This window comes from Scyliorhinus torazame, chromosome 21, assembly GCF_047496885.1.
Source record: "Scyliorhinus torazame isolate Kashiwa2021f chromosome 21, sScyTor2.1, whole genome shotgun sequence".
Classification (NCBI taxonomy): Eukaryota; Metazoa; Chordata; class Chondrichthyes; order Carcharhiniformes; family Scyliorhinidae; genus Scyliorhinus; species Scyliorhinus torazame.
Window position 1 is genome coordinate 124,991,658 of NC_092727.1, and position 27,134 is coordinate 125,018,791.

At 48.5% G+C, this 27,134-nt stretch overlaps 1 protein-coding gene across 16 annotated transcripts in view; it reads left to right on the forward strand.

Annotated features, from left to right (window-relative positions):
* srcin1a (SRC kinase signaling inhibitor 1a) overlaps positions 1-27,134 on the forward strand; it is a 685,230-nt gene that overhangs the window by 111,100 nt on the left and 546,996 nt on the right. For 11 of the 16 annotated variants that reach the window (XM_072487470.1, XM_072487474.1, XM_072487461.1 and 8 more), the window contains exon 2: positions 23,472-23,579. The exons of 3 other annotated variants lie outside the window; for them this stretch is intronic. Coding sequence is in view for 9 of the 13 variants with exons in the window: in XM_072487461.1 (XP_072343562.1) it covers positions 23,472-23,579 (108 nt within the window). In the remaining 4 variants the exon portion in view is untranslated. Of the gene's footprint in view, positions 1-15,681; positions 15,767-23,471; positions 23,580-27,134 lie in introns of those variants that run through there. 2 more of the 16 variants (XM_072487472.1, XM_072487475.1) reach the window with 1 other exon arrangement.

The window sequence follows — 27,134 nt, forward strand, 5'->3', positions numbered from 1 at the left end:
GTTGCCTGCCCTCTCAGTAACGTGCTGCTTTGTTGCCTGCCCTCTCAGTAACGTGCTGCTTCATTGCCTGCCCTCTCAGTAACGTGCTGCTTTGTTGCCTGCCCTCTCAGTAACGTGCTGCTTCATTGCCTGCCCTCTCAGTAACATGCTGCTTCATTGCCTGCCCTCTCAGTAACATGCTGCTTTGTTGCCTGCCCTCTCAGTAACGTGCTGCTTTGTTGCCTGCCCTCTCAGTAACGTGCTGCTTCATTGCCTGCCCTCTCAGTAACGTGCTGCTTCATACTGATGAACATGGAGAGTAGCTGCCATCATCCAAATGGCGGTTTCCATAAATCATGGGATCCTTGGCAAACTCTTCAACCAAGTTGGAAGCTGGAATCGAGCTGAATCCTGACCCTGACTTCCAAATGTGTCTGTTGTGATGCCCAATAATCCGGTGATCAAATAAAAAAAGGATAAGTAATCAAATCTATTAGGTCTGTTATGATCAAAAATAACTTTGCCTTCAGTCACTCCCTTCAAATGCCATCTTGCACATAGCAACGATAACAATTACAACTTGCATTGATATAGCACAGTTAAAGGTTGTTGAAATGTCCCAAAGTGTTTCACAACGGGGTTATTTTGAATTCACAAACATGAATTACTGAGAGGGCGAGGGGATCCGATCCCGGCGGGGGGGGGGGGGGGGGGGGGGGGCACAGTGGTCTGGCCTGCGATCGGGGCCTACCGATCGGCGGGCGGGCTGGTTCCGTGGGGGCCTACTTTACTCCGCGCCAGGCCCCTGTAGGGCTCCGCCATATTGCCCCGGGGCCGGCGCGGAGAAGGGAACCCCCGCGTATGCACGGAATCACGCTGGCCATTCCGCGCATGCGGGAACTCGCGCGGGCCGTTCCTCGCAGGCTGGAGCTGCGGGGACCACTCCAGCACCAACCTAACTCTCTAGAAAGGTGCGAATTCCTCACTTTCGGGGGCCGTTGACACCGGAGTGGTTGGCGCCGGTTTTCACGCTGGGGTGGGGACACAGCCTCATTATTAGAGAATCCCGCCCATGATGTCAAGAAATGAAGAAGGTTTTAATGTGCTACATATTCCATGGCACAATCAGACACTGCATTTTTCTGAAGGGTTGTCTGCCATATCAGCTGATATCATTGTACGAGAATTGATACCATTGAAAGAATATCAAGAGAGGGCTCATAGAAACGTATATCACCAACGAGGCCATTTGGTCCACCGTACCTGCCTCATCTGGAAAAGCTCGCCAATCATTCCATTTCCCCGCTGTTTTTCTATCGTCCGGACATTTTTCCCTTTCTGAGTAATGGACCCAATTCCCTTTTGAAAATTGCTGAGACATATTTGATCAACTGCCCGAATATCTCCTGATGTGGGTAGATGCAAAATCTTTGATTGATAATACTCCTGTGAAGCTCCTTGGAATGTTTCATCGCGTTAAAGGCACTATATAAATGCAAGTTGTTGTAAATGAAATAAACTTTCTCCTACTCATTCTTGCAGCCAACGTATTCCAGAGCAGAGCAACTCAACACAATAGAAACAATTCTCCTCTTCTTCTCTCTGGTTCTCTTGCTAGTTACCTTAAATTTATGCCCTCCACTTATCGATTCGTTCGCCAGCGTAAACAGTTTCTCCCTGTCTACTCTATCAAAACACTTCATAATTTTGAACCTGATCTATAATTCTCCTGGCAACCTTGGCCAGTCTTTATTCATCAGACAACAGCACTTGAACAGATTATCTAATCATTATCCCATTGCTGTTTTGTGAGACTTCGCTGTGTGCTAACAGGCACTTCCTCCATTACAATAGTATCCAGTTCTGAAAAGTGCAGTGAAGTACTTTTGGATGTCTTGAGGTCATGAAAGGCACGTTTAAATGTGAGCGCTTTCTTTCATTCTCCCGTTTCTCACCGATCATTTTGTGATATCTAATTTGACAGATCTTGCTATGCAAGACTGACCTTGAAGGACAAAAAAAAACTCCGGCTCTGTTAGGTTTGTATCTCTTAAGAATATTTATTGCTGCTCTTGAAACGGGTGAATGGAAATTTGTTCTCTTTTTTTCGGATATACAGACTCAAATTTAATTTCCTGATCATTATTTTTCAGCTCCTGTCTTTTTCATTTAACAATTTCTATTTTATTGTGATGCCAGACCAGGCCCCAACAGAGGCTCGGATATTGAACTGAACCCCAATATTTTATTTTAATTTTGTAAGACTGTGAGTAAAGGATACTTCGCTCCAGGATTGATTGCACAAAGAAATAGGGATACGGTAGACTAAAACAAACTTTATTACTAACACAGTATTAAAATCTTTAAATTCACATTAGAAAATAGCTTACAATTACCCCTTAAACTATACGACTCAACCAGTGAATACAATGCCCTTAATTGCTCTCTTTATTCCCACTTAAGCAACAAGAAAGAAAAATCTCAGCTCTCACAGAATCCCTACTGTTCAGAAGGAGGCCTTTCGGCCCACCGAGTCTGTACTGACCTTTGAAAGTCCGCCCTACCTAGGCCCACTCCCCCACCCAATTCCCATAACCTCACCCAATCTTTAGACCTATCCCTGCAACCCCACCTCACCTGCACATCACTGGACACTAAGGGGCAATTTTAGCATGGCCAATCCACCTAACCTGCACATCTTTGGACTGTGGGAGGAAACCCACGCAGACACGGGGAGAATGTTCAAACTCCACACGGACAGTCACCCGAGGTCAGAATTGAACCCAGGTCCCTGGCGCTGTGAGGCAGCAATGCTGACCACTGTGCCACTCAATCTACTGTTAAATACCACCGGCACTCAGGAATACTTGCTTTTCCGATATGTTCTTTGAGAAAGGAAGACCTCTTGGCACTGCTTTAAAGACAAAATCTGACTCCTGTCAGAAGCATGCAGAAACCCTGGCTGTATGTCTTCAGATGCTGCTTCTCAGCTTTTTTCAGCTCCCCTTTGTTCCCAGAAAAGTCTGCACTGCTTTAAAGACTGTTAGTATATTTTAACTGAATAAGAGAGCAAAACCACTTCACTTCCGGACACAGCATCATTCAGAGCAGAACTGAACTACTTTCTCAAAATTCCTGATGCTTCAACTCCACCCAGCAATGACACCATCATAACAAGCTGAAATCTAATTAATTCCAGAGAGAATTCCTCTAATCAAAAGAAAATTCCATTAGGCCAAGCTTTTTACAATGCTTTAATTGCACCCCTTTCGAAATCTCAACCTTTCAAAATAGGATTTATTTTAAAACATGACAGCAGCACTCAAACACACTCTAATCCAGGCTTTTAACCCTTCCTATAATGCAAACACCTGAAATTCCGACATTCATTTAATTTCTTTCTTCTCTTTCTTTTGCTTCTTTGTCACATTTCCTTTCCCCCCACTTGGGTCCTATTGGTTACTTGCTCTCATTTCCAGAACTGGGTGATCAAATCAGTGTGAAGAGGTTGGGACTTTCCAGCAGTGGAGCTGGCTCGCCATTGGCCGTCCGTGGGGGTCTTCCAGTCCCTTCGAAGTCTGCGGTATTTTGCGTGGCTCGCGCACATCCCGCCGTGAGGTCTCACCTTCGGCAAGACCGGAGGAACCCGCCAGTGGGAAATGTCTTAATATCGTGCCCAATATATGTTTCTATTGGGGAGAGAAAAATAAGAGGGATAAATTCGGTAAGGGAATCGCGAGCCCACTTACGTTCCGAGGAATTTGCACTCATTATGGAGAGAGATCCTGGGAGCCGTAGAACTGAAACCCAGACCAAGGGTCAAGACTATTAGGGAAAAATCAGAAAGGGGAGAATGTAAGAGATGAAAACAGATGAAAAATCGACAATGTGCTGAAATAATTATCCTTTAATGGTTTAACATTGAAAACTACTGGAGTGTGGCCAGGACCAATGGAATTGGAATTTCAGCAGGTTAAAGCAGGGTGATTTGATAAAGTGGATTCATAATTGGCTTAGTGATAGGAGACAGAGGGTGATGATAGACGGCTGTTTTGTGTTTGGAAGCCAGTGGCTGACCACAGGGATCTGTGCTGAGTGTCCTATGGTTTGTCATTTATATAAATTACATAGATGACCGTATAGGGCATAAGATCAAGTTTGTGGATGACACAAAAATTGGTCGGGTGGTTAACAGTGAGGTTGAGCGCCTTGGATTACAGGAAGATATAGACGCGATGGTCAAATGGGCGGATAAGTGGCAGATGGAATTTAACCCTGAAAAGTGTGAGATGATACACTTTGGAAGGAGTAACTTAACAAAGAAGTATATCATGCAAGTTCTGACAATGGGAAGTTCCGAAGAACAAAGGGACCTTGGTGTGTTTGTCCACAGATCTCTGAAGGCAGAAGGGCAGGTTAATAGGGGGGGATGGAAAAGACATATGGGACACTCGCTTTTATCAATCGGGGCACAGATTACAAAAGCAGGGAGGTCATAGAATCATAGGATTTACAGTGCGGAAGGAGGCCATTCGGCACATCAAGTCTTAGAAAGAGCACCCAACCTAAGCCCAGAACTCCACCCGATCCCCCGTAACCCAACAACCCCACCTAACTTTTGGACACGAAGGGCAATTTAACATGGCCAATCCACCTAACCTGCACGTCTTTGGACTGTGGGAGGAAACCGGTGCACCCAGAGTAAACCCACGCAGACACGGGGAGAACGTGCAGACTCCGCACACCCAGACAGTCAGTGACCCAAGCCGGGAATCGAACCTGGGACCCTGGAGCTGTGAAGCAACTGTGCTAACCACTGTGCTACCGTGCCTCGCCATGATGGAACAGTATGGAACTTTGGTGAGGCCACAGCTGGAGCACTGTGTGCAATTCGCTCGTTACATTATAGGAAGGATGTGATTGCACTGGAGGGGGCGCAGAGGAGATTCACCAGGATGGTGCCTGGGACGGAACATTTCAGTTATGAAGAGAAGTTGATAGGGTTGGGTTGTTTTCTCTGGAGCAGAGAAGACTGAGGGGCGGCCTGATCAAGGTGTACAAGATTATGAGGGGCATGGACAGGGTGGAGACGGAGCAGCTGTGTTCCCCTTAGTTGAAGAGTCAGTTACGAGGAGGTACAAGTTCAAAGTGAGGGGTGGGAGGTTTAGGGGGGGATTTGAGGAGAAACCTTTTAACCCAGAGGGCGTTGACGGTCTGGAACGCACTGCCTGGGAGGGTGGGAGAGGCGGGTCTGGAACGCACTGCCTGGGAGGGTGGGAGAGGCGGGTCTGGAACGCACTGCCTGGGAGGGTGGGAGAGGCGGGTCTGGAACGCGCTGCCTGGGAGGGTGGGAGAGGCAGGTCTGGAACGCACTGCCTGGGAGGGTGGGAGAGGCGGGTCTGGAACGCGCTGCCTGGGAGGGTGGGAGAGGCGGGTCTGGAACGCGCTGCCTGGGAGGGGGGGAGAGGCGGGTCTGGAACGCACTGCCTGGGAGGGTGGGAGAGGCGGGTCTGGAACGCACTGCCTGGGAGGGTGGGAGAGGCGGGTCTGGAACGCACTGCCTGGGAGGGGGGGAGAGGCGGGTCTGGAACGCACTGCCTGGGAGGGTGGGAGAGGCGGGTCTGGAACGCACTGCCTGGGAGGGGGGGAGAGGCGGGTCTGGAACGCACTGCCTGGGAGGGTGGGAGAGGCGGGTCTGGAACGCACTGCCTGGGAGGGTGGGAGAGGCGGGTTGCCTCACATCCTTTAAAAAGTACCAGGTTGAGTACTTGGCACATCATAACATTCAAGGCTATGGGCCAACTGCTGGCCAATGGGATTAGGTGGGCAGGTCAGGGCCTTTCATGTGTCGGTGCAGACCCGATGGCCGAAGGGCCTCTTCTGCACTGTAGGATTCTGTGATTCTATGAAAAGAGGTGAAGGTAATGGATGAAGATCAAAAAATAGAAAAATAATGACAATGAATTTAAGTCAGTGAAATGATGTTTATATTACAGAAGGGAGCCCCTTTCTCCTGTTTTTGATTGGTTTTATCACTGTTGTAAGCAATATAAAACCACTATACAGTTAGTTGCCAAGGAGAGTGAAAATAGCCTTAACCAAATGACATTGAAGGCTGACATTATACAGCACTCACTGTGATATTAAACTCATCTGAGATGGACTCCTGAAAGTGGGGGTGAAGGACTTGCTCACTTCACATCACTTTGCCCGGTAACCCCAAATTATACTGTCGCTCGTGTGTTTATACACACCCAGCTCTTTTTGAGTAATGCAATAATCCTGAGAGATCTCCATGCTGAAGGCTCATTGACCATGAAAAGGAAAACAGCATTTGTCAGATGCCAGTAAAATAATTACTTGCACAGGGAGGAATAGAAGGAGTAAAGCAGGATCTTAAACATCATCACATTCAGTGAGTGTGACGGGGTAGCTGGTTGCTGTGAGGCACTGTTAGTTGGTATGTCTCAGGCATCCCGTGTGACTGACGAGGCTGTTGATATTAATGATGTAGATTGCTAGCATGGCACATTGCACAGCTGACAGATCTCCTCTCAAACTCGCTGTCTGTTTGTTAGTGGTGCCTTGATTATGCATTTGCACAAAGTTTAAAGGGGCAGTGTTTCATCAGATACTCACTGGATTATGTAGAGTTGGGTTGTCAATTCTGGTTGGATATATGTTCCTGGAGGTTCCCATCGCCAACCACCTCACCTTCAGTTAAACACTCTTTCCTTCACCCTATTATAATTATTTAAATCACTATTAAATATGATTTTCAAGGATGTGGTGAATATAAGAAATTATCATACTTTATAGTTTGTATTTTATCAGTAATATTATTAAAACCTTGGTTAAAATGCTTAGACAGTATGTCTGCTCAAGCTCATTAAAAGTGACATAATCTGATTTTTGCAGGGAAAGTGTTTTGCTAATAAATACTAAAAGCCATTTTGCCTGTTTGCAAATAGAGAGATAATGTAATAACAGTTTGAGCATGGCTAAACAAGTCAAGACACATCTTATAACAAGAGACAAAAGAATGATGTGTGCATTGAGTGCCACTGGTTTGTCTGGAAAAAAGGAGTTGCTTCCAGGGCTCTAAGCTGAGCCGAATGTTTTCAGCTTGCTCTATAGAGCCCATAGAAACCCAACAGTCCAAAAGGAGGCCATTTGGCCCACCGACCTTTCACCGATCCTCTTCAAGAGCATCCTACCTCGGCCCAGTCCCCGCCCTATCCCCGTAACCCCACCTAACCTGCACATCTTTGGACACAAAGGGGAAATTTAACATGGTCAATCCACCTAACCTGCACATCTTTGGACTGTGGGAGGAAGCCGGAACACCTGGAGGAAACACACGCAGTCACTGGGAGAACATGAAACCTCCACACAAACAGTCCTAAAAAGAGGTTTCTCTCTCCAAGGATTCTGCACCAAGATAAGCAAGTAAAACCTAGTTGTCAATTTTATCCATAAATGGTATTTGAAATATACAGGTTACTTAATTGGAACGTAGAGGCAGGTTTCAGGAAGCAAGTTAAAATGTTGAGCCTGTTAACTATAGCACTATTTCTTTGTTGCAAATCTGCTTAATTCTGTGTTCCAATTAAACTTTCTTTTTAATATAAAAGCTGTCTGCTGGTCAGTGTTAACACTCCTGTGGGGCAGTAACGTTTCTTCACAGTTTTAGCAAAATGTAAATAGTTAGGTTCTAATCCGAGATCTTAATCAAAATTGGGATCTGGTATGGGCACGTAGCAAGAAAAATGATAAAACATAGCATTTAGCTGAGAGGAATTTGAAGTAATCTATTTGAAACATAGAAACATGAAGTGACTTGACAAGGGTCGCTGCTGAGGAGAGGTTTCCTCTCGCTGGGGAATCGGAAACACGGGGGCATATTGTCAGAATAAGTGGCGGGATTCTCCGACCCTCCGCCGGGTCGGAGAATCGCCGGGGGCTGCCGTGAATCCTGCCCCTGCCGGTTGCCGAATTCTCCAGCACCGGATATTCGGCGGGGGCGGGAATCCCCCCCCCCCCCAGCGATTCTCCGGCCCGCGATGGGCCGAAGTCCCGCTGCTGTCATGCCAGTCCCGCTGACATGAATCAAACCACCTACCTTATCGGCGGGACTGGCGACGCGGGCGGGCTCCGGGGTCCTGGGGGGGGCGCGGGGCGATCTGGCCCCGGGGGGTGCCCGCACGGTGGCCTGGCCCGCGATCGGGCCCACCAATCCGCGGGCGGGCCTGTGCCATGGGGGCACTCTTTTCCTTCCGCCTCGGCCACAGCCTCCGCGATGGCCGATGCGGAACTGACCACCCCCCCGGCGCATGCGCGGGGATGACGTCAGCAGCCGCTGACGCTCCCGCGCATGCGCGGACTTCCGCCGACTGGTGAAGTCCTTTCGGCCCCGGCTGGCGTGGCACCAAAGGCCTTTCCCGCCGGCTGGCGGCGCGCCAACCACTGTGGCGCGGGCCTAGCCCCTCAAGGTGAGGGCTTGGCTCCTAAAGGTGCGGATTCTCCGCACCTTTCGGGCGGGCCAACGCCGGAGTGGTTCACGCCACTCCATCCCGCCGGGACCTCCCGCCCCGCCGGGTAGGGGAGTATCCCGCCCAAGGAGTCAGTCATTTAGGACTGAGGTGAAGAGTGTTGAAGAAAAAATAGTCAGCACTTCGAGTTTTCATGAAAGGTCCTTTATTTAACACGAAGTTCGTGGAGGGAATTAGAATGACCACAGTCTTTCCAACTGTCCCCGCTTTACAAAGGTAAGGCGAGTAATTTATATAACACAGTAAGCAATATCTAGGACAAAGAGGCATTCTTTAGATTTAGCCAAGAAGACAGAAAAGCAAAGTTTAATAACAGGCCTTGAGTTCCTCGTCTAAGAAAAATAATAATTGTCTGCTGTCAGCAAAACAATGTGCAGCTGTAGGCCTGTTTACATTGTATGACCTTCTGACTGTTTCATACAGTACTTCCAACTTTTTGACTAAAAATAAGGCTATATATCCATCATGCTTTGCCAAGTGCCCATTTCCATGAAATATAGTCTTTTTTTAAATTTAAAAATAATTTTTATTCAAATTTTCACAAAATATCAACAACAGAGTACAGAAAGAAAAGAACCCCCCCCCCCCCCCCATATACATAAATAATAAATTAACAACCTTCATCAACACACAGGCAAAAATACACGCCCACTCAAGAAAAACGAAAAACGAACCAACCCCCGTCACCACCGGGCTCGTGGTGTACCTCGTTGGAGGAAGCGGCCGCGGCGCCGTCACCAGCGCCTCCAGGCTCGTGCCCACACAGGACGCCATCTCCAGCCTCTTCCACGCCGCCTCATCCCCCTCCATCACCCACTTACGCACCATTGCCACGTTGGCAGCCCAATAACACCCACAGAGGTTGGGCAGCGCCAACCCCCCCCCCCCCCCTCCCCCACCCCTGCACCGCTCCAGGAACACCCTTCTCACCCTCGGGGTCATCTGTGCCCACACAAACCCCATAACGCTCCTGTTAACCCGCCTGAAGAAGGCCCTAGGGATCAGGATGGGGAGGCATTGGAACAGGAACAAAAACCCTGGGAGCACCGTCATTTTAACTGACTGCACCCTACCCGCCAGGGAGAGTGGCAGCATGTCCCATCTCTTAAACTCCTCCTCCATCTGCTCCACCAGCCTCGTGAAGTTAAGCTTATGCAGGACCTCCCAGCTCCTAGCCACCTGGACCCCCAGGTACCTGAAACCCCTCTCCGCCCTTTTTAGCGGGAGCTCACCAATCCCCCTCTCCTGGTCCCCCGGGTGCACTACGAACAACTCGCTCTTCCCCATATTCAGCTTGTACCCGGAGAAATCTCCAAACTCCCTAAGGATCCTCATCACCTCCGGCATTCCCCCCGGCGGGTCCGCCACATAAAGCAGCAATTCATCCGCATAGAGCGACACCCGATGCTCCTCCCCACCCCGCACCAGCCCCCTCCAGTTCCTCAACTCCCTCAACGCCATGGCCAGGGGCTCAATCGCCAGTGCAAAGAGCAGGGGGGACAGGGGACACTCCTGCCTCGTCCCCCGGTGTAGCCGGAAATACTCTGACCTCCTTCTGTTCGTGGCCACACTCGCCACCGGGGCCTCGTACAGCAGCCTCACCCACCTGAGGAACCCCTCCCCGAACCCGAACCTTTTCAACACCTCCCACAGATACCCCAACTCCACCCTATCAAAGGCCTTCTCCGCATCCATCGCCGCCACTATCTCCGCCTCCCCTTCCATCGCCGGCATCATTATAACATTCAAGAACCTCCGTACATTGGTATTCAACTGCCTCCCTTTCACAAACCCCGTCTGATCCTCGTGTATGACCTGCGGCACACAGTCCTCTATCCTCATGGCCAAAATCTTTGTCTACATTTAAGAGTGAGATCGGCCTATATGACCCACACTGTAGGGGATCCTTGTCCCGCTTCAGGATCAGGGAAATCAGCGCTCTAGACATGGTCGGGGACAGAGCCCCCCTTACCCTTGCCTCGTTAAAGGTCCTTACCAACAGCGGGCCCAGCAGGTCCGCATAGTTCTTATAAAATTCAACCGGGAACCCATCCGGCCCCGGTGCCTTCCCCGCCTACATGTTCCCTATCCCTTTGACCAACTCCTCCAATCCACCCGGTGCCCCCAACCCCGCCACCAGCCCCTCCTCAACCCTCGGAAACCTCAGCCGGTCCAGGAAGCGACCATCCCTCCCTCTTCCAGTGGGGGCTCAGACCGGTACAGTTCCTCGTAGAAGTCCCTGAAGACCCTATTGATACCCACCGCACTTCGCACCGTGTTCCCTCCTCCATCCCTAACTCCCCCGATCTCCCTATCTGCCTCTCGCTTCCGAAGCTGGTGCGCCAGCATCCGGCTCGCCTTTTCTCCGTATTCATATACCGCCCCCTGCGCCTTCCTCCACTGCGCCTCCGCCTTCCTGGTGGTCAACAAATCGAACTCAGCCTGGAGGCTACGCCGCTCCCTCAGCGATCCCCCCTCCGGGGCCTCTGCGTACCTCCTATCCACCCTCACCATCTCCCCCACCAACCTCTCCCTCTCTCTCCTCTCCCCCCTCTCCTTCTGTGCCCTAATGGAGATCAGCTCTCCTCTGACCACCGCCTTCAGCGCCTCCCAGACCACCCCTACTTGCACCTCCCCATTGTCATTAGCCTCCAGGTACCTCTGTATACACTTCCGGACCCGCCCGCTCACCTCCTCGTCCGCCAGCAACCCCACCTCTAGGCGCCACAGCGGGCGCTGGTCCCTCTCCTTCCCCATCTCGAGGTCCACCCAGTGCGGAGCATGATCAGAAATGGCTATCGCCGAGTACTCCGTATCCTCCACCCTCGGAATCAGCGCCCTGCTCATGACAAAAAGGTCAATCCGGGAGTAGACCTTGTGGACATGGGAGAAGAATGAAAATTCCCGGGCCCCCGGCCTCGCAAACCTCCATGGATCCACCCCTCCCATCTGGTCCATGAACCCCCTCAGCACCTTGGCCGCTGCCGACCTCCTGCCCGTCCTAGACCGAGAGCGATACAAGGCCGGGTCCAGCACCGTGTTGAAATCCCCCCCTCCCATTTTCAGGCTCCCTGTCTCCAGGTCCGGAATCCGGCCCAGCATACGCCGCATGAACCCCGCATCGCCCCAATTCAGGGCATATACATTGACCAACACCACCCGCTCCCCCTGCAGCTTGCCACTTACCATCACATACCTACCGCCATTGTCTGCCACGATGATCGATACCTCGAACGACACTCTCTTCCCCACCAAGATCGCCACCCCCCGATTTTTTGCATCCAGCCCCGAATGAAACACCTGCTCTACCCACCCCTTTCTCAACCTTACCTGATCTGCCACCCTCAGGTGCGTCTCCTGAAGCATGGCCACATCCGCCTTCAGCCCCTTCAGGTCCACAAACACCCAGGCCCGCTTGACCAGCCCATTCAGTCCCCTTACGTTCCAGGTTATCAGCCGGATCAGGGGACTACTCACCCCTCTCCCCCGCCGACTAGCCATATCCCTTCCTAGGCCAGCCACGTGCCCGCACCCCCCGCACGGTCCGTTCCCCACAGCGGCAGACCCCCACCCCGACCTCCTCTACCAACTCCAGCTCCCCCATTGCACTCCCGTAAGTCAGCTGACTCCTGCTGACCCTGGCCACTCCCACCACTCCATTGGCCCCCCAGTGTGGAACATCCCCTCCCCTCCCCCTTGTCCACCAGCGGGATCTCGTCCATTCCACTCCCAGCGCGGGAGAAAGAGCCCGCGCTTCCCAGCTCCGGCCCCGCCCCTTCAGCCATAAACGCGGGGGAAAAAAGCCGGCGCTTCGCACTCGCCCGGCCCCGCCTCCCCGATGCAGCGCCCTTTCCAGACCCGGTCCCACTACCCCCAACTCGGGCCTCCCCCCCCCCCCGCCCCCCCCCTCGGGGCCCATCTCCCCTACCGACCATCAACCCCCCAAGCAGTTTACCTACACACACCCCCACGAGCCCGGTGGACCTAATTAAAACAATGCCCAATCAACCCCCAAAAAAAACAAAGAACCCCCCCTCGAAACACAACCCAACAATCCCCAACCATCCCTCCACCGCGACCCCTCATCCCCGACCCTTAGTCTGAGTCCAGTTTTTCGGCCTGAACAAAGGCCCACGCCTCCTCCGGGGACTCGAAATAGTGGTGTCGATCCTTGTAGGTGACCCACAGTCGCGCCGGCTGCAGCATACCGAACTTCACCCCCTTCCTGTGCAGCACTGCCTTCGCCCGGTTGTAACCGGACCTCTTCTTCGCCACCTCCGCGCTCCAATCCTGGTAGATCCGGACCTCCGCGTTCTCCCACCTGCTGCTCCGCTCCTTCTTGGCCCACCTGAACACACACTCTCGATCAGCAAACCGGTGGAACCGCATCAGCACCGCCCGCGGCGGCTCGCTGGGCTTGGGCCTCCTCGCCAGCACTTGGTGGGCCCCCTCCAGCTCCAAGGGCCCCTGAAAGGCCCCCGCTTCCATCAGCGAATTCAGCATGGTGACCACGTAGGCCCCCATGTCCGATCCCTCCAGCCCCTCCGGGAGACCCAGGATCCGCATGTTTTTCCGCCTCGACCGGTTCTCCATCGCCTCGAACCTCGCCTGCCATTTCTTGTGGAACGCCTCGTGCGCCTCCACCTTCACCGCCAGGCCCAGGATCTCCTCCTCGTTCTCCGAGACCTTCTGCCGGACCTCCCGGATCGCCGCCCCTTGGGCCGTCTGGGTCGCCAGCAGCTTATCAATTGAAGCCTTCATTGGCTCCAGCAGCTCTGCTTTCAGTTCCTTAAAACAGCGCTGGAGAAGCTCCTGCTGCTCTTGCGCCCACTGCCTCCACGCTGCCTGGTCTCCGCCCGCCGCCATCTTGGTCCTCCTCCCTCGCACCTTTCTTTGCTTCAATGCCACTTTTTAAATCGCCCCACTCCTGGTCCACTCCGTACTCTATCGGGGGAATGTTGCTGTCCCCTTCCCACACCGGGAAACGTCGAACAAGCGCCGTTACGGGCCCTAAAAAAGAGCCCAAAAGTCCGTTTTTAGCGGGAGCTGCCGAACGTGCGACTTAGCTCCGCATAGCCGCAACCGGAAGTCCCATGAAATATAGTCAAGCAGCTGATTAAAATAATACAGGGTATTTAAGGCAGCTAATCTACCAACTAAGGTCCCTTCTACAAAAAGAAACTTCTTCACTCCAAGGGTTTTGAATCATTGGAATTCTCTGCCCTATAGAGAGTTGCAGATGCTCAGTTGTACAGTATGTTCAAGACAGAGGTTGACATGCTTTTGGGTACTAAGGGGATTGAGGGTTATAGGGACAATGCAGGCGCTGTTGACATTGAAGCCATGAAACCTTGTTAAATGGCCCAGCATGCTCAAGAGGCCAAAGGGCCTCCTCCAGCTCCTATTTTCTTATATTTCTCTTAATGCCTTTCTCTTCAGTCGCGTGGTACAGTGTCCAGGAGAATAATCTTGAACTCTTAGAGACACCAGGACAAATCTGGAGGGTTGACACCCAGTGCAGTGAGGTCACTGTACTGGAATGCGACTCCAGAATCCTACTGTTGGTGTTCGTGGGGAAAAAGTCTCCCTTCCCTTGCGATATTCTTCCCATTGCCATTCCCTCTTCCCCCAACCATCTGTGAGGGGATAGAGGTCGTACATTTTGTCCTCACACCCACAGGTGCAGCTGAGTGAATTAAAAAGGCCAATTCACACTGAGGAACTTTGTATGTGTCATGTGGACGTAGAGAGTGACTGAAGAAGAGAACGCAAATTCTCCCAAATGTCCTGTCTGACATTTATCCCTCGACCGTATGTAGTACAGGGTGTGAGAGTCTCTGGAGAGACTAGTTTGTACCTACACCCACCCAACTAATTCCTATTACAAAAACAATTCTGTTTGTGTCCAGCCCCTCAAAATACCTTCAGCGCAGTGTGAACTTTGCACCTAATTCACCTTTTTAAGGTTTACCATAGTACTGTCCAATTGCAGACTGATGGACATTTAAGCAGGACAGAAAATTCGATCTTAAATGACCAAGGGGTCAGATTATGATCCAGTTAAATGAGTTGAGTGAGTGTTAGATATAGACTTTACAGTGCAGAAGGAGGCCATTCAGCCCGTCGAGTCTGCACTGGCCCTTGGAAAGAGCACCCCACTTAAGCTCGCACCTCCACCCCATCCCCGTAACCCAGCAACCCCTTCGGACACTAAGGGCAATTTAGCACGGCCAATCCGCCTAACCTGCACATCCTTTGACTGTGGGAGGAAACCGGAGCACCCGGAGGAAACGCACGCAGACACGGGGAGAACGTGCAGACTCCGCACAGACAATGACCCAAGTCGGGAATCGAACCTGGGACCCTGGAGCTGCGAAGCGACAGTGCTAACCACTGTGCTACCATGCTGCCGGGTTACTTCCAGGTCTCTTTCTTTCTCCTCCCCTGGTCAATTTGTGATTGATGCTCCAGTGCCAGCAAATGGGCTACACAGGCCTTCTCAGCCAATGGGCTCCTTGAGCCAGGAGCTTGTGTGTTCAAATCTGACTCCATGAGATTTGACCATACAATCTAGTCTGATACTTTAGTGAAGAAGGAGTATCGATCTGTTGAAGGTGTCATATTATCTGGCTTCAGGCCACCCCACAGCATTTTGCAGCCAATTAAATGCATTTTTGCAGTGTTGTTGGGTAGGAGACATGACCGTCAATTTGTGCACAGCAAGCTTTAACAAACAGCAGTCAGCAAACAATCTTTCGTGATGTAGGTTGTGGGATAAATGTTGACCAGGAGAAACGGGGAAATACAGCCTCCTCTTTTTCTGTTAGTGCCAAGGGATCTTTTAAGTCCATTTGAGAGGAGAGGCAGGGCCCTGGTTTAAGCCTTGTGTGGTTTATTTTATGGCAGCAGTTGTAAAGTAAACAAGTCTGCTCAAAATCAACAGTGTGTGGGATCTTCTCTGACCAGTCCCGTTTTTAATTGTTTCTTTGCTCTGCAGAGTTGGGTATTGTCTTTCTGCTAGGATCCTCTCTGTTGCCTAGTGACCACTAACAGCTAGAAGGTAGACCGAGCACGGAGGTAAACATGACCTTTACATTCGGACTTTGGAAGGCGAGTTGGGTGGTTAATGAAGTTTGGAGAATGTTTGCTATACTGTCACAGAAACGACAATTGTATTTTGCAGCTGAACCTATCACCAGATCAGTGGAGACCCCCAAAAGTAAATGAATCCAGAGGTGCTTGCTATTTACACTGTTCTAAGCTTACATTTTTTGAGAAACTTTTGAAGGTTGCTGTGTTGTATGTTGCTAGCCCTATTCGAGTCTATGCTTTGCTTTGAAGAGCTCCATGTCACTCTGCTGTGCAATGCTCGTAGCCTCTTATTAGTGATCAGTCGGTTGTTTATTCATGTATGTGTTTGTGTGTATGTTGACTGGAGCCTCTTGGGCCTGGTTTATGTATGGCTTCTGTACAGTGAAGATTCCATGCAGCTATGTTTGTGAAGGAGATGGGAATAAACTTACAAGTCACAGCTTACTCTCAAACTTCAAATGGCTTGGAAATAAATTTGGAGTCAAAGCTCCCAAACTAACTGGTCCTGGGCCCTGCATAAAACTGTGGGTTATTGGTCCACACTGGAATAAAATCTTCTGCTAAACTACACCTGACATATAGGCTTCCAAAGTCCATTTAATTCCATTTCTCCCTGAGTTGGGAAAGTGGTGTGGGAGACGTCAATATTATGTAAATCTCCAAATACAACAGACAGAGCTGCCATCATCACTGTATGAGTTACTGTAAGATCTGGACTCTAAACTACAACCATGTACAAGTCACATATACACATTTGAAGAATTCGAGGCACCAGAAAGTCCAGATTTTACAGAAAAATGCTTCCCCTTGAGCTGGTGCTTTTCAACTCGTGAGTGTCTATGCCTTGCGGATATCCCTGGGGAAATCAGAGCAGTGTGGTAGAATGGGCCCTCAGCATTCCCAGCAACGTTTGTGTTGTACGGACACTAAATAGCTGCCGGCTATTTGAACCGAAAGATTATTGAAAGTGACAGTCATTTAATAAACTTGTTTGCTCTGTTCTAGATGAATTTGGGACATTTAGAGGTACTTGACTTGCAGAGGTGATACCTGTTGATGTTTATATTTATTAGCTGTTTTGAGAAATTAATAAATGCATTTTCCTAACTGTTCCTAACTGCTGAATGTGGTGAGCTGCTTGCCATGTAATGAAAGAAAAGAGATGCAGCACTGTGGGTCAGTGGATGGACTGACAAGGTGAAAATGAGGAGCATCAAACTAGTAAGTCCTATATATATGTATGTATATATATATATATACACAATATATATTTAGCCCCACTGCCCAAAATATCATTGAAGTTATTAATGGTCATCTAGCAAAGCAGATTACCTTCATTCAACCCGTGCCTATACCCTATTGGGTAGGGAAGGAATAATTACCCAAACCCACTCTTCCCCCCCCCCCCCCCCCCTTCCTCACGGATTCATGAAATAATCCTGAATTAAATACATGAGATTAATCAGTTTCCCTTTCATTCTCAAAACTCTTTGTTATTTATCGCTTGTTTTTGGAAAGAACATCATTTGTTTCCCCTGTCTCCCATGTCCAAATTAATAACTGAAAACATCCCGACTCATGAGTGAATGACCAAAGCTTTAAAAAGTGTCTGTAATTTTTAATAAGTCATATTGCAAATTAAACCTCCCTTGTGCAGGTAATGTCCGTGATACCATTTGGACTGAAATTTTGCACAGAATATGAGAAAAGGTTGTGCACGATGCGGACTAGGATCAGGAGGAAGCCATACGGCCCCTCGATCGAGCCTTTTCCACCTTTGAAGGAGATCAAGGCTGACCTGGATCATTTACCCGCCTTGGTGCCGTATATTTTAATGCTCCTTATAAAACACCTTCAATCTCAACTTCAACATTTTCAATGAAATCCTCAGCTTTTTGTAGGGAACAGACTTCCCCTGTCCTTTGTGTTAAGAAAGGCCTCCTGTCATCACCGCTGACCAGCCTAGCTTTAATTTTCAGGTAATGCATCTTGGTTCCTGTCACTTGAGGAAAAGGTCTCTCTTTGTCTATCCTGTTACTTCCTTGAATCAAACCATCACTCATCAAAAGGCCTTTCTATTACAACTACCTGCTCCCCCAGAGAGTAGAATCTATATTTTGTGGTAATGAGTTGCATACAACAGGAAACTAAGAACCTGAGAACGAGGAGCAGGAGTAGGCCATCTGACCCCGCAAACCTCCTCCGTCATTCAATAAGAGCATGGCTGACCTCTTTGTGGACTCAGCTCCACTTACAAACCCTTAATTCCTTTACTGTTCAAAAATCTATCGCCCTTTGCCTTAAAAACACTCAACGAGGTAGCCTCAACTGCTTCACTGGGCAGGGAATTCCACAGATTCACAACCCTTTGGCTGAAGACGTTCCTTCTCAACTCAGTCCAAAATCTGCTCCCCCTTATTTTGAGGCTATGCCGCCTAGTTCTGCTTTCACCCGCCAGTGGAAACAACCTCCCTGCTTCTTGTCTATTCACTTCATAATTTTATATGTTTCTGTAACATCCCCCTCATTCTTCTAAATTCCAATGAGTCCCAATCAACTCATAAGCCACTCTCTCAACTCTGAAATAAACCTAGTGAATCTCCCCTGCACACATCCAATGCCAGTACATCCTTTCTCAAGGAAGGAGACCAAAACTGTACACAGTACTCCAGGCGTGGCCTCACCAGCACCCTATACAGATGTAACATAACCTCCCTGTTTTTAAATTCCATCCCTCTAGCAATGAAGGACACAATTCCATTTGCCTTCTTAATTACCTGCTGCACCTGCAAACCAACTTTTCGCGATTGATGTCCTATTGCAGCAGATCTCAGCATGGACAGTAGTGAAGGTGTTGACTCACGTCCGATTCAAGGGATTCGATAGACGAGGACCAGCCCGGGTTTTCCTGATTTCCTCGGTCATTGGCCACATCTGGAAATATTCACACTCCAACATCTGGAATCAGAATTGGTCACGACTGACATTATAACTGTACAGCTTCTCAAAATGAGAAATGAAGAATTATTGTTCAATGCGTTCCATTGCCTTCCAGTCCAATAGTACACACTCTTCACTTTGTAGCCTGTGGACACTTTCCTTCTCACGAATCACAGAATCCCTACAGTGCAGAAGGAGGCCATTCGGCCCATCGAGTCTGCACCGACCCTCCGAAAGAGTGCCCTACCTAGACCCACTCCTCCACCCTATCTCTGTAACCCGTCCTAACCATTGGACACTAAGGGGCAATTTAGCATAGCCAGCCCACCTAACCTGCACATGTTTGGACTGTGGGAGGAAACGGGAGCACCCGGAGGAAACCCACGCAGACACGAGGAGGATGTGCAAACTCCACGCGGTCACCCGAGACCGGAGTTGAATACGGGTCTCTGGTGCTGTGAGGCAGCAGTGCTAACCACTGTGGCACCCTGCTGCCCCATAAACATAGTTCACATCCATACAGCAGATAAAGCCAGCATTGCCAACTCTGTTGGACATTCCTGGAAGTGTCATTTAAAAAAAAATTTAGAGTACCCAGATATTTTTTTTCCAATTAAGGGGCAATTTAGCGTGGCCAATCCACCTACCCTGCACATCTTTGGGTTGTGGGAGTGAAACCCACGCAGACACGGGGAGAATGTGCAAACTCCACACGGACAGTGACCCAGGGCCTAGATTTGAACCCGGCTCCTCAGCGCCGTAGGCAGCAGTGCTAACCACTGCGCCACGTGCTGCCCCTGGAAGTGTCATCATGTGATCCCTCATCTCAAAGTGTCCTGCCTCCACTCGCCTTTTATTGATTGCCTGACAGATCCATCCTCTGGATGTTATGTCTTCCCAGGCCAATTGTAAAGTGAAGGGCCTTTCTGTAACTCAATTCCCAGCTGTCAAGCGGTCAATCTTCCCATCTCTAATACGTCTGCAACTAATAAATGAAAATGCTCAACAAAAATGAAAACAAAAATACCTATCGGGGCCTCTGCTCATGATTTACAGGAACATCCGTTCAGTCTCACAAACCTGTTCTGCCATTCAATTATGTGGAGATGTGGGCGCTGGACTGGGGTGGGCACAGTAAGAAGTCTCAGAACACCTCCTTCAGCAGCGCCCCGAAAACTTGTGCTTTGAAATAAACCTGTTGGACTTTAACCAGGTGTTGTGAGACTTCTTCCTGTGCCATTCAATCAGATCATGGTTGACCTGTCTCTTAATTCCAATTACCTGTATATCACTGAAAACAAAGGTCTGTCAGCCTCATTTTTGAAATTTTCAATTAATCCCCAACTTTAGCAGCTTTTTCAGGTGATGGGGAGTGGGGGTAAGTACTGCAACTTGACAAGCAGCCTCATTCCTTCCTTCGATCCCCCTGCCAGCCGCAAGTAGTTCAATCAAACAATTAAATTAAACAAAGGCAAGATTATTTCCACTGGTCCATTCAAACATTGGACTTTGTGAGGGTAAAAGTCAACCTTTGGAACATGAAATGGCTGGCAGTAAATTGGGACTTGTAATACACCCAGTCCAACAATCTGTATCAGGGCGGGGTTAGTCCTACCCCTGAAATTTTGACCAAAAACTAAAATAAAACCAAAAACTAAGAATTAGAATAACAGCCAATTTAAGGTTATCGGTCGGGTTCACAGAGAGGCCCACCTAATCTTGCCAGACGTTGCACATATTCATACACAGTATGGACCTGCCCTCTGCAACCAAAAGGAACACGTCCAGTCATTGTGCCTTTTTGAATTAAATAAAAGCATGGGGGCAATCATTGCCTGGTACATTCTCCATGGCAAAGCCTTGACCAATCAGAGTTAACTTGCCAATGAACCAGCTTCCTTTTCTCATGCAGTGGTAATAGCTGGTCCCTTTGCAATTTAATCTTTTTGCATCTGCTCTGGTGAGTGCAAGACGAGAAGCTTGGACAGCATGTTGCCTTTTTTTTCCAGCATTACCCAAAGGCAAAATATTGCAAAGGCTAGAAATCTGAAACAAAAAGGGAAAATTATGGAGCCACTCAGCAGGCGCCTGCAGCATCGCTGACGGGAAAAGCAGAGTTAACATTTCAGGTCGATGATTTTTTTTGTTGATCGAAACTGTTTGACAACGCAAAAGTCAGAACTGGACCAGGAAACGCAGCATCGTGAATTTTGCGTTTCTGTCTCTGAGAAATATACCTGAAGCTAACCGTGAATACCTGCACATCTACCTCCTCCTCCCTGTGCAAGCTCTCTGCCATCAATTCTTCTAAGAGCTGCACGCAGAAGCACATCCAGTATTTGCTCGCATTTATTCAAGAGACTGGAATTGTGTTTGTTTAGTTTGTGACACCTCTGCCCCTAACCCTCTGAAAAATCTGTTTGAGTGGCGCCAACAGCTCTTAGCTCAAATATCATTTTCTGACCTCAATTAGCCGATAAATTTTATTTCGCAGAATAGCTCCTGGCCATCTCCATTCTAATGTTTCAGTCCAATGGCATTATTCAATTAAAAATAGGGCCTGGCCCAGCCAGCTATCCGATGAATATCCAACCAGTCGCTTCATTGATTGCAAGTGATCCCTGCTCTCGAACAGGCTGCATTCCACCCATATAATGCAGCTGAATCTTATCACCTATTTGTTGATCTTTCCCATTCAATATCACAAATTAAAAGTGATATTTTCGATTGAAGTGTATCTATAAATATACAACTCTTTTAGTTCACCTTCGTTTCATTCAGTCCCAATTCTCATCCCAATAGTAAAACCACAATCTTTGACCCAAACATTATTTTTTCAGCCGTTTGATTCGGCAGTGTGCTTTTTTTTCCGTATTCTTATTTTTCACACTCCAGTTCCTGTTCTGAGTATAGCAATCTCCTCTTAACACATTTCCCTCAATTTCAATTCAATAGTAAATCTATATTGTGATATGATTTCAAATAAGTCACTGAAATTATTACACGGGAGGCTCTAGCCTGGTTCCTGCAACCCTTACCTAACTCCTTATTTTAGCCAATCCAAATGTTATGTTTCGTACTGTCGAGTCCTATATAGCTTTCCAATATCTGGCCACTTTTTAAAGTGAGTCTCGACCATGATTGCAGGCCGACGATCTTAATCAGCAAGTTTGGTCATATTTTGCCAGTTTCAACGCTGGCCAATGGAAAACCCCTGGGAGGTGGAACCTCATTTGATTTCTCACCCACTTGCAAAGCACATTTCTTCACGCAGAATCCCGCTATGGACTCTGGCAATCCCACTGCCAGCATGTCGTCTAACGACAACTAATTCACTTTGAGAATCGAATCTGAGATCGTCAAACAAACATAGAACAAACATAGAACACACAGTGCAGAAGGAGGCCATTCAGCCCATTGAGTCTGCACCGACCCATTTAAGCCCTCACTTCCACCCTATCCCCGTAACCCAATAACCCCTCCTAACCTTTTTTGGTCACTAAGGGCAATTTATCATGGCCAATCCACCTAACCTGCACATCTTTGGACTGTGGGAGGAAACTGGAGCACCCAGAGGAAACCCACGCAGACACTGGGAGAACGTGCAGACTCCGTGCAGACAGTGACCCAGCAGGGAATCGAACCTGGGACCCTGGCGCTGTGGAGCCACAGTGCTATCCACTTGTGCTGCCATGCTGCCCTGGTTTAGTTCTTCAGTTTCCCACCAAGGAAAGATTTGTTTGGTTGTTAATTAGCTAATACGGTTGAATCATGAATAACTTGGGTCAAAATGATTCTGGTCCAAGCTCCCGTCCCACTGATATCTGGAGCACCCAATGTAATGAGATACGCAACCAGAGGTTTGTGTCCAGGAATTGGGCGGGGAATACATTTTGGGAACAGGAAATTAGGGTTTAGGAACAGGAGTAGGCCATTCAGCCCTTTGAACCATTCTATAAGATCATGGTTGATCTGGTTGTCTCTCAACTCCACTTTACTGACTGCCCAAATAACCCTTGACTTCCTTGTCTATCAAAAACCTGCTTAACTCTCCCTTGGATAAGTATAAGGATGCAGCACAATCAAACCACTCACCCACTATTTCTTGTTGACGCACTTGAGTTCAGTTTGGTTGAAGTTCCCGTGGGAGCGGGGTCCAATGAGGGAGAAACGCAGGTTGCATGCATTCAGTGTAGAAGACCGCTTGGTGAGTGTAACATCTTGCTGTGCCTGACAATATGAGGAAGCTGAATAAGTGTGACCCTGCCATTTCAGCTAGGGCAGTTAATTTGGCTCCTTCATTCCACTGACTAAGCAATGCCCACAAGTAATGCTGTCAGAATTTACTGATTCAAAAGTATCCCTGATAGAATTAGACAAATAGAAAGATGCTAATGTTAACCCTGCTAAGTTTTAATACTGAGCATCTATTTTTCTTCAGATGTTCTTTATAAAGACAACTGATTAAGGATGCAAAACCAAATTTGAATGGTTTATCCCTGCTAATGGATTGTGCTTGAAGAATCTTTATTCCATTGGAAGTTGGTGAAAATTCTGCAGTCTAGTAATGTGATAATATGATTGGAGTTAATTTTCAATGTTATGGGCTGTGTGGCACATTGATGAAATAAGCAATAGGATAAGTAGAACATCACACCATTGATGGTGTGTTACTAAAGTTCGGTCACTCATGTGAAAGATCGCCCGATTCTACCCCCTCATTCCCACCATCTCCCTCCACCACACCCACTCATTAATTACGGGGCTTTCGCACTTGTGGTGAGACTCCAGTAATGCGCCATCACCGGTGTGATGTCCTTGTATTCATCCAGCAGCGCTCGGCCAAGCAAGCTGCTGGCACAACCCAAATCATTGGCACAAACTGTCACTGTCTGCCTTACCCCATAGAAACGTGCCTCCTGCCCGCTGACCCACAGAGCAGCATTGCACTTGGAAGCTGCGAAGGAGTGTGCGACCCCCTCGCCCATTTACCCGGCTGGAACACATGGAGCAGAGGTGAGTGGTTACAACTTGAGGGTCCGGTGGTGATTTGAAGAATCTAAGTCACATTCGAAAGTTGTTCCAAAAAAAAAAAGCAGCACGGAATTAAAAGTTGTCTTCGGAGAAAAGAGATTGTCGACAAATGTCCCTCTTACTCTTAAACCCAATATGGACATGGACTGGCCTTCTCTCTCATGAGTGGTAGGTCATTGGAATGGGAAACATGAAATGGGTGCAAAATAGAGAGGTGTTCATTAGCAAGGTGGAAAAGAAAAGTGTTATGGAGTTTCCATCAGTGGGAAACTGTTGTTAGCAGGGTGTTCAGGAACTGGGATTTAGGTTTAATTACAGTTTTGATCTATCTAATCCTGTGGCTTAGGTTAGTGAGGCTGCATCAAACTTACTTCAGGCAACAAACTTTTCAAAGGAAATTAAGGAGTTTGAGGCAGGTTCACAGGGATTCAGGAATGTTGTGTTCTCAGTTACAAAGAGAAAGTCCAAAGTACTTTTCATTGCATAAAAAAAGATGAAAAGGGGACATGATCATTGGCATGCTGAGCGGGTTGGAGAACACAGATGTTAGCTGGTTATTTAATTTGGACAGAACTGGAGGACATGAGGCTAAAATTAATGAGGCTAAAAACGACTCAGATAATTCAATATTTTCTCCCCTTCATTAAGCAAAACACATGCTCTGGAGACTCTCATTATAAAGTTAATGCTGTGATTGTTGGCACAGTGTCTGGGAGCGGAACCTGAACACCAAAACACCAAATGTTGCCACCGTGAAAATGCCAAGCCGGAAGTGCACCCTCACTAAGTGACAGTGTTAGCACTGTGCGTTCAGTAGGTGTCAGGCAGGGCTCAGTTGGTAGCACTCCTGTGTCTGAATCAGAAGGTTGTGGGTTCAAATCCCACTCCAGGGGCAAAGAACTCCCATCTGGGATTAAGTCCCGTGGTGGGGACAGGAACGGGGAGTGCTTTCTACTGTGGAGGCCGGAGGGAAACCAGACCAAATCGTCAGGGGTTTAGCATTCCGCGGTGGGGTGGATATGATAGCGCACGTCATGTCTGGGTGAACCTCCTGATAATGAAGACGGATCTCCAGGAACACACCGAGGCTGGAAGATTAGCCTTCTCGATGACACTGATTCCGGAAGATCCAGAGGCAGGCCCAGGTGAGTCCCGACTTCCACACGCCACTTATTCCCAGACGCGTTCTGAACCAGCGAGTTTTCCTGCTGGCACCATGGAGAGTCGGGCATGAGTGGTAGATTCTGGTCAGGCGTTCATCGGCATCTCATTAGTGGGATGCAAATCAGTTTCACTCCGGCCTGGGGTGGGTTTCCTGATTTGCCATGGCGGGCACCAGCGGAGGATCCCATGGGAAATCTGAGCCGGATTAAAACGGATTTTTGGACTGGCGCTGAATTGTCCCCCGGCCCCCCCACCACCACCCACCCCCTCCGCTCGCCATTGAACCCGCTGGTGGGGGCATGGGGGAATTCCGCGTCGCACTAGAGCACTGGATTGTGGCTCTGAGTGATCTGGCGGAGGAGCTGCCGCTCAGATGAGGCATTAAACATCTGCCCGCTCAACCGCACGTCACAAATCTTGTGACATGAATTTGAAGAAGGACAGGGGTTACGCTTGGTTTGCTGATCAATGTTTATTAACACCCCAAAGCAGATTACCTGGTTATGATTGTACTGCTGTAATAATAATAATAATCTTTATTGTCACAAGTAGGCTTACATTAACACTGCAATGAAGTTACTCTGAAACGCCCCTAGTCGCCACATTCCGGTGCCTGTTCGGCTACACCGAGGGAGAATTCAGAGTGTCCAATTCACCTATCAGCACGTCATTCGGGACTTGTGGGAGGAAACCGGAGCACCCGGAGGAAACCCACGCAGACATAGGGAGAATGTGCAGACTCCGCACAGACAGTGACCCAAGCCGGGAATCGAACCTGGGACCCTGGCACTGTGAAGCAACAGTGTTAACCACTGTGTTACCGTGCCGAATTTCTATGGATCAGAATAAGGAGGGATAAGTTTTATGTTTCTCTGCACCAATTGGCTGCTGGTTTCCCACATTACACCAGTGACAATGCAGCAGAGATACTTCATTGTTGCAAAGTGCTCTGGGACAAGCAGTGCCTGTGAAAGACACTGTCAATGTAAAACGTGTTCTTTCTGAGTATCTTACGGCACTAACAATGACTGGATGAAATAACATATTGCAAAGAACACTAAATTACTCTAAAGATGATAGGACCAAATTACACATTCCAGATTATCTTGTACATTACTGGAACAATCAGAACTCTGCTCCCGGAAACTGTGTTGCAAATTGATGTGACCAAAGGTTTGTGCTGCGTAAACTAGGCAATTATTATCGAAGGTTACAGGTGGCTGGGTAGCATACTGAGCACTGCTGGCAGATTAAGGAAGTGTCAACTGTGGACAGTCGCTAAGCAGGTTCAATGGCTGAGCTGTTAGCATGAGAGCTGATTCGACGATTGGAGCTCCCGGTGAGATACACCACTCGCAGGAACGGAGGATGAAGGATCTGTCTTTTGAGCATGTATTTGTCCAGATTGTGTTTACTGTAAGCACCACTTTCACTGGGAGCGACTCATTGTAGAATTGACTCTTTGATGTCTCACCTTGATTATCTTCAAGGCTCAGGGAAGCAATTTTCAAAAATTGTGCAAGGAGATTAAATAGATGGGTGGAACCCATGATGTTCCCTGGAAGGAATTAGATTGACGAGCCGAAAGTCGTCATCAAATACTTTCCTGCACCACCAATTAGTTCCTCAGGCTCTCGTTATGACGCACGCTTGATTACGTGATCTCTGGCACAGCTCAATGTTGGAGTTGTCAATTCTGGTTGGATGTATGCTTGAAAATGCCACCATACCAGCGACCTGCTCCAAATGCCTTCCAGTCAAACGGCAGATTTTTTCATCTCCAATATTTCCAAGTAATAAATAAAAATGCCCAAAGAAATCGAAGACAAGAATTATATTTATGTTCCTACGATCTTTCTCCTGTATTGCTCACTACAGGAGCCGAGATTAATCATTTGTTCCTGAAGACTCCAGGCCTCCCTACACAACATACGCCCATTCGCACCCAGAACTGTAAAAATACTTTGTGCGTGGTCTACTCATTCTCTAACCAGCTGTGAATTCCCATGTGACCCATTTTACATGGTTTATATATCGATTCAGGTGTGATACAGATTGAATTGGCCCATTTACAAAACTCCAATTTTCATACACAGTTTGAGTCCAATTGGTCTTCAGTTTCCTAAATTCCTCTTTAAGTGATGAGGTTTGTGTAGCTAGAGGTGAACATTCTGGTGTGCGTGATGTGCATGTGGGCATGCATGTGTCTACGTGCGTGTGTGTGTGATGTGCATGTGTGCATGCATGTGTCTACATGCGTGTGGGCATGCATGTATATTGTGGCATGTGTGTGGACATGAGTGTCTGTGTGTACATGTGTATGCCTGTATGTGCATGTGTCTGTATCCAAACACGTGTGCGTGTCTGTGTGTG